The sequence below is a fragment of the Stegostoma tigrinum genome, chromosome 1 (assembly GCF_030684315.1).
Source record: "Stegostoma tigrinum isolate sSteTig4 chromosome 1, sSteTig4.hap1, whole genome shotgun sequence".
Taxonomy (NCBI): domain Eukaryota; kingdom Metazoa; phylum Chordata; class Chondrichthyes; order Orectolobiformes; family Stegostomatidae; genus Stegostoma; species Stegostoma tigrinum.
The window spans coordinates 105,557,349-105,565,644 of NC_081354.1; the positions used below are offsets into that span (position 1 = coordinate 105,557,349).

At 38.7% G+C, this 8,296-nt stretch overlaps 1 protein-coding gene across 3 annotated transcripts in view; it reads left to right on the forward strand.

Moving 5' to 3' along the window:
• slain2 (SLAIN motif family, member 2) overlaps positions 1–5,478 on the forward strand; it is a 61,225-nt gene extending 55,747 nt beyond the window's left edge. For all 3 annotated transcript variants that reach the window (XM_048530772.2, XM_048530751.2, XM_048530761.2), the window contains one exon: positions 2,725–5,478. In XM_048530772.2, coding sequence (XP_048386729.1) covers positions 2,725–2,791 — 67 coding nt within the window. In that variant the 3' untranslated portion in view covers positions 2,792–5,478. The remainder of the gene's footprint in view (positions 1–2,724) is intronic.
• Positions 5,479–8,296: the final 2,818 nt, after the last annotated feature.

Here is an 8,296-nt window from a genome sequence, read left to right on the forward strand (position 1 = left end):
ACAGTGCTGAAAGGATGTTTCCACTTGTGGCAGAGACTAAATCTGGATGACAGTTTAAAAAGAAGTGGCTTTCCATTTAAGACAGAAAGAGAGAGTGTTGTCTTTTTTCTGAAGGTTATAAGTTTGGAATTCCTTGCCCCAGAGACTGGTGGACGGCAGTGTCATTAAATAACTTTAAAACTGTCCTTAGTTATATTCTTGACTAAATGTTGTCAAAAAATATAATGGGCTGGCAGGAAAGTAGAGGTGGGGCCACAGCCAGATCAACCAAAATCTTATTGATGTGGACGTGCCGGTGTTGGACTGGGGTGGACCAGATCAGAAATCAGATGACACCAGTTTATAGTCCAACAGGCTTTTCTAATTGAATGAAGGAATGGGCTTGAGGGATTAAGTTTGTTTTACTGTTAATTCGTGAGATTGAGCATCACAGGCTAGACCAACATTTATTACCTATCACTACCTATCCCTACTTAAGAACAAGAGAAGTAGCAAATAGGATTAGAGTATATATTTTATTTTGTATGATATTAACTTGCATATTTGATGCTTTTTTCCTGGTGAGCGAGGTCCTACAAAACCCAGCTGCAGCTCTATTACTCTGGTTATATTGATTGTAATGGGAAAGTCTGATTCGCTTTAAGTTTTCACTTTAATTTGCACATCACAGAAAGACAACTACGGTGTGTGAGGAGTTATTATTTTGGAAAATTGCATTCAGAGGGTATGTAGGAGACTAGCTAGAGTTGCTGGGACTGGTGAATTTTAGTCTTGTGGAATCAGATAGAAAATATGAATTGGAGTATGTCATTTGGCCCTTTGAGCCACTTAATCTCAAGTTACTTTCTTTGGGCGAGAGAATGTTAAAGGGCACCCCCTACCTGAGAGATATAGACAGTATGAATAAGATTCCAGTTCCCTTTGACTGAAGGATCCATTGCTGAGGGGTATTGATCTTGGGTAAAACCTAGAATATTTAGAAGGGATTCGAGGTGAAATTCTTTCACCCCTGTAGGATAGTGGGAATTTGGAACTCTCAGCCTGAATAGGTGCTAGAAGTAAAAACGCCTAACACTTAACATATAATTGGTTATATATTTGAAGTGCTGGAACCTACAAGCTGATGACCCACATGTTGGAGAGGGGGTTAGGCTAGCTATTGGCTGGCATAGACATGATGAGCTAATGGCTTCTTGCTGTAAGTTTGATTTTTTTTTCTTTCTGATCATGTTGGATGTAAAGTTGATGTGGTCTGACCAGACCACGGGACTGCTCTCTTAGAGACAACTGTTGATGGTTTAACCAGAGTAGCCAGTTGCTTAGTAAATTTTTGAAGCCATAACTGTTTTGGGGTCTTTCTTGAATCTATTGATTTGATTCTGCCTCCAGTACACTCTGAGGTAGTGAGTTCCACATTCATAACCCTCTGAGAGAAGTAGCTTCTCCTTATCTCAGTTTTGAATCTACAGCACCTCCCTCTGTCTATATCTGTGACTTCTTGTTCGAGACTGTCCCCCTTGTGGGACAATCTGTTCAATGTCAAATTTATCAATTCCCTTTAGCATTTAATGTACCTCAAATCAGAATCCACCTTCCCCCGCCCCCGTCATTCTTCTGAACTCCAGCAGGTACAAGTCCATGCTGTTCAACCATTCCTTTTACTAAAGCCTTTTAATCCCTGGAATCAGTCTGGTTTAATTACACTTCCTCAGTTCTTCCATGATATTTGCCCTCTTGAATCTTCAAAGCTTGAAATATATAAAGTTTCTATCTCCCCGTCTGTTGATCCGCTGAACCGTTCTCTGCTCACAATTTCACGGCTGTGGCAAATTTTATCACAGCAACTGAGAGGATCAGCAGTCACATCAATTTGTGTACCTCCTCACTGAAATGGATTTTTAAAAAACAATCCAAAATTCACCTCTTCAACAGAAACATATCGGTTCTTCTCTGGTCCAAATCCTATTTGTGCACCACGTTTTGCTAAAATTTGGCCATTAGTTTTGGGATATAATGTTTGCAGGTTACCAGTCCAGTTGGCAGAACTGTGACCTACAGTGGTACAGGTTGTTTGTGAATACCCACAGTATTGATTGATTCAGTTGAGATCATTGCCAGCTATAATACTAATTTGTAAACTAGCAAAAACTTAAATTGTAATTGAAGGGCCAGAATCTTTTGTGCTGATTTTGCTCAATTTTGGTCAATGTGTGCTAGAAATGTCCTGGGGAAACTGTACCCCCATGTATTCTTTGTATTTGACTTCATGCATATATGTTACTCGTGCACTTTCTAATTCATTAATAATTTGTATATTGACATTTTAATATTTCAGCCATCTTGCAGAGATCTCTTCTGGCAACCTAGCTCTATTCATTGTATTTCTGACGCATCGGTTTGTTTGAACTTGTTGGCTTTGGAATTTTGTGAAGAGAATTGCAATGATGAGATGTCTTTAAACTGGAACTATATCCTGAATCAAAATATGAATTTAGTCTTGGTATTTGGTTACCAAAGGTTTTTTTAAAATCCCTGCTTTACAAGAACCAGAGCATTTAGGTTTAAAGCCTATAAATATATTGTAACAGCTTCCTGTTCTCTGTATCCATTTTGTAACAAAATCAAATGATGTAAAGCTGTCTGACTTTCTTGTTAACTTATAATCAGAGTACAATTTTGTATTCTCAATTGTAATTACTTTTTCTTCCTATACTTGACGCCCAGGTCATTGCCAACTCCGAAGACTTACAGCAGCATTAGAGATGAAAGTTGGAAAGATGGCTGCTATTGATCTGAGTGCGCATGAGTCTGAAGCTTGCTCTGCTACTTTTCCTGAATCAAAAGGACTTTTTACTCGGACTGTTCAGAGAGATTTAGTAGGATTTGAGACAATCCAGTTCTCTGCCATAAATCAGCACAAGTTGGTGGAGATCATGGAGTAGCACTTTACTGACATTAAATATCAGACCTTTTGTTACATGTACAATCAGTTTTTTTTCATGACTGTCCATTATTTTAATGCTTATGAGCAACTTGTCATTCAAAGAATAAAGCATAAGTCTGGACACAATCCCAAAAATGCCAAAGAAAAATCTTATAATAACCATTGGTTGGGGTAAATGGATATCTAATACTGTTGAGACTTGAATGGTCAACAAAAGACTAGCTGTGAAATTCTGTTTTGTACAAATCAGATATTGTACTGGTTACAAATTTGATGGTTTGTAAAGTAAAGCAAGGCACAATTCCATTATCATGATCAGAGAGCAGTTATAGTAATCTGCTGCCAGTTGCTAACTGATTTATTTCAATATGGAAATGTATAGCATCCCAGCTGTTATATTTATAAATTTGAGTGACGAAAGATAAATTACACATTTTTTCAATTTTATTTTTGAAGCTTTCAGGGTTGGGGATAATGGGAGGAGTACGAATGTTATTTTAATTCATAGCAATTTATGTTAATACTTCAATTATTACTATCTCTGAAATTTTACTTCCAAACTTTTATTGGTCTCTTTAAAGAAAGAAATTAACATTGCAACAATAGTTTTCATTATAGAAGCCAATATGTATTTTGAACAAGATGGATGTAATGTTTGACACCTTGGTGATCACTGGAGTTGTGTCCTGTTGTACTTTGTAACCGACTGAAAGTTTAGTGAGAAAAGGCAAGTTGTAACTTCAGTGGTGCTTTGTACAGACACATTTCTTTGTGGATAAATGGCATAAGTTGAAGTTGTGTGTGTATTGTAAGTGAGACACTTTGTTTAAATTTTTGCCCGCACTAAGAAGAAAATGTTTGTATGGAAAGCCTTCAATATCACTGTTTTTCTCCAGTTGACCATTTTTTGTTTAATTGCCAAAGGGCTTAGTGTCACGCGTGTTTTACACAACTGCTTTTGTCAAATTGTAAAGCACTGGCTCAGGAAAGAGTGGCTTCGATGTACAGCCAAGTTTTCAGCACACAGCATATAATAGGACACAACTGTTCTAGTAACACATGTTCCCCTAGAAGTAGGTCGTGAAAACTTGGTCCATTCAAGTTGTAATCTAATCACACCACAGTGCTTACAAAAAATAATGCAACATCATTCTGTCTAAACTATGCACTCGTATCCTGTTATACAAACACACTTGCTTGGAGCTGTTTAATACATATTGCAGCCTAGTAGGTACTATAATTCAGTAATTACAATGTTTGGAAGATCACTACACTTGCCTATATTCTTATGAACGATTAAGTTTACATTTAAATATACTTGTATACTACCGAGAGTAGTACTTTCTAAGTTTTATTATTTTGCAATTGCTTCCATAAATAGCTCAAATTGACATTAATGTAGTTAATAACCAGAGGCCAATTTTGTAAAATGTAATTTTGGATTCATTTACAGGAACTTACCTTGCAAATTTAGAAAGCCTTCTTTACAAATGCCCTTTAACATTCAAATGCAGGAACCAATAGTTTAATGGGCAGATAGACATTCGAGAAAAGTTGGGGTAAAAATGGAAGTAGACTGTGAGTGAATGAGCTGAATGTAGGAGATGAGTGAGCAAATAGTGAATTTGGTGACTGTTGAGTGCAAAGTGAGAGTTACAGATCATTAGGTTTGCATTTGAAGCATAGAATAGACGTGGTACCGTGTGAACAATTAGTGAGTGAGTTGAATGTGATTTTTACTTCTGTTTGCTTACCGATCTGACTGACCAGCTGAAGTAAAGTGTCATGTCATATCTCAATCGTACAAGTTGTATAGGTTTGAAAAATGCTGATTCACGAGAGGATAATTGTGTGTTGCAAGGAAAGAATTTGTTCAGATGTAATCCTGTACATCTAATGTTTATTGTCAGTATCTTTTTATATTTACACCCCTGAAAGTCATTTGATGTTAAATAATTGTCTGAGCAAGGAATTTGTTTATTTTATATTGGGAAATAGCCTTTTGTTGAAAAGTAGAACAATGAGCAGTGTAATTCTTTCAATTAAGAATTTGCTTTCATTACAAGTTACAGTATTTATGAATGTATTTTGTGAAGTTAAGCCTTTTCATAAATTGAAGGTTTGAATTAGTCCTATGTGCAGAGGGATATAATGTTTAAAGATGCAGAATGAATGCAAGAACTGCTGTAAAACAGCACCTTGTGGAAGTGACATAACTACATGCCCACTCCAAGTTACAAGTTCACTTCAGAAACGACTACAATGACTGTACACAATAGACGACATTCTTTTGAGTTATTATGGGAAAACTTTGTTTTAACATGCATTCATAAGTATACAGTTGCACTGCTATACTGGAAGACACAATTGGGCAAAAATAAAACCTTATCATAACACTAAATTGATCCCTAAAATTGAAAGCATGTTACCTTATGGTGTTTTAATTAACTGCAGAGGAATAAATGACAAATATGACATTCAAGCAACATTGAACTTAAAATGTGGGCGAAATAAACTTGCTTTCATCCTGACAAGTGTGGAATTCTTAATTTTATATAATAAAAAATAGTGCCTATAATTTAAATTCCTTATTGAGGTTTCAATTTTGTTTGTTGAATGTGAGTTAACTTTTTATGCCAATAGATTGGAGTAAATGATACCCAATGTGAGTAAATGGTTATATATTGCTTTTAATATTTAATTTTTTTTGCTTGGCTATGTAACTTTTGTAATCTTAATGAACTTGTTTTTTTTTAAAAAGGAATCATCTTGGGGGGAAAAAATAAACAGTTCTTGACATTGTAAAACAATTTAATATTGTAGTAATGACATTTCCTATTGAGCCAGAGAAGTATTTTGACCATATCTGTGCTTGAAATTTACTTTGTGCCACTGTTATGAATTAACTGGGAATAATGTATCAATAACCAGGCCCCCCACGCTGTTGCAAATGTGTAGATATCTAACATAAACAACAAAGATTGTCAGGTGCCTTAACTGCTTTTCAGGTTACATCACTAACAAAAATAACCACTGTAAACCAGCTAATGGCAGAGGGGAATAAAACATGTAATCTGCTACTGTGACTGAAATTATGTCTATATAAAACCACAAGCATGCTCAAATAAGGCAAGAAACAAACTGGCTAAGGGAGGAGAAGAAAATTCTACAAAGAAACCTAGGAGCAGGAGGAGGCCATTTGGCCCATTGAGCCTGCTCTGCTTTTCTCTGCGATCGTGGCTGATTGTCCATCTCAATAGCCTAATCTTGATTTCTCCCCCTAACCTTAAATCCCATTCGCCTCAAGTGATATATGCAGTAGCGTCTTGGATGCATTCAATGTTTTGGAATCAACTACTTCCTGTGGTAATGAATTCAACAGGCTCACCACTCATCTCCATCCTAAATCATCTACCGCTAATCCTCATACTGTGACCCCTGGTTCTGGACATATCCACCACTAGGAACATCCTCCTTGCATCTATCCTGTCCAATCCCGTTCGAATTTTATAAGTCTGTATGAGATTCGCCCTCCTCCATCTAAACTCTAGCAAAAGCAATCCCAACCTAGTCAATCTCTCCTCATACATCAGACCCACCATCCCTAGAATCAGCTTGGTAAATCTTCGCTGCACTCTCTAGCAAGCAAGAGCATCCTACCTTAGAAAAGGAGACCAAAACTGCACACGATGTTCCAGGTGTGGTCTCATTAAGGCGCTGTACAACTGTAACAATAGGTCAAAAGTCGAAACCACAAATTGGAAATTTAAATCTGTCCATTCTTTTAACTTTAACAACAACCTGCAGAGTGCTGAACTTACTTTGACTTGACAATTATTTGGGTCTTTTTTTGTATTATATCTCAATTTCTTGAGTTTTCTTCGTTCTTACATACATAGAAGGGACAAAGCTGTTTTCTGTTTGCTGCTTCTGGGTATTTCTGGACGCACTGCTTGCAAAAGCCTATAACATTCTGACTCAGAGCTCCAAAGCCTGTCATGCAGCTTTTTTATTTCTTAATTCTGAATCTCAACAACACACTGCTTCAAAAGCAGCATTGTCGTGCACATCTAAAAATGTGCAACACTTGATTTTTTTTCAGGTTGTATAGGGGACTATAGGAAAGCCTTCATCACTCAGTGGTTAACATTGATGCCTCTCAGCACCAGGGACCTGGGTTTGATTCCACCCTCGGTTGACTGTCTAGTTTGCACATTCTCCCCCTGTCTGCATGGGTTTCCTCCAGGTGCTCGGTTTCCTCCCCACTCTCCAAAGATTTGCAAGTTAGGTGGCATATGTTCAGATGAGGCCAACTTTGACAAGGGAGCCTCCAAAATGCCCACCACCTTCCTCCACTGAAGATTCCCCAGTTCCATTGTCGAAAGGGCCCTCTACCAGGTCCGACCCATTTCTCACACTTCCGCCCTCACCCTGTCTCTTCCCTCCCACAACAGTGATAGAACTCCCCTTATCCTCACCTACCATCCCACCAGCATCCACATCCAGAAGATCATCAGGCGCCATTTCCACCACCTCCAGTGAGATGCCCCCACTAGATACATATTCCCTGCCCCTCCTTTGTCAGCCTTCCGTAGGGACCATTCCCTCCGGGACACCCTGGTCCACACCTTCCTTCACCCCCAACACCTTCCCACAGCCCTATGGCACCTTCCCCTGTTAACAGTGAAAGTGCAACACTTGCCCATTTACCTCCTCCCTGTATCCAAGGGCCCAAACATACCTTCCAGGTGAAGCAACATTTCACCTGCACTTCCCAGAATCTAGTCTACTGCATTCACTGCTCTCTATGTGGTCTCCTCTACATTGGGGAAACGAAGCGTAGACATGGTGACCGCTTTGCAGAGCATTTACATTCTGTTCACAAAAAAGACCCTGGACTACCTGTTGCCTGCAACTTCAATGTACCACCCTGCTCCCTGGCCAATATCTCCATCTCTGACTTGCTGCAGTGTTCCAGCGAAGCCCAACGCAAATGGAGGAACAACATCTCATTTTACTCTTGGGGACCGTACAGCCCTATGGACTCAATATTGAGTTCAATAATTTCAGGGCCTAAACTCTCCCATGTCCCTGCCCCCCACCCCACACACCAGGCCTTGTTACCACATAGCCTACAACTACACACCCCCTGTTGTTAGTCACTATTCACCCTCCCAGTCTGATTGTTAGTAACTTCTTTGTCCATCAGTCTTTCTCTCTCTTTGGGCCCTATCCTATCGTTTAGTCCCTATCCCACCCACCTCCCTATTTTCTGCATGTAAACTGACGTTTTCCCAGCCACCACCAGTTCTGAGGAAGAGTCACCAGACCTGAAACACAAACTGTTTTTTT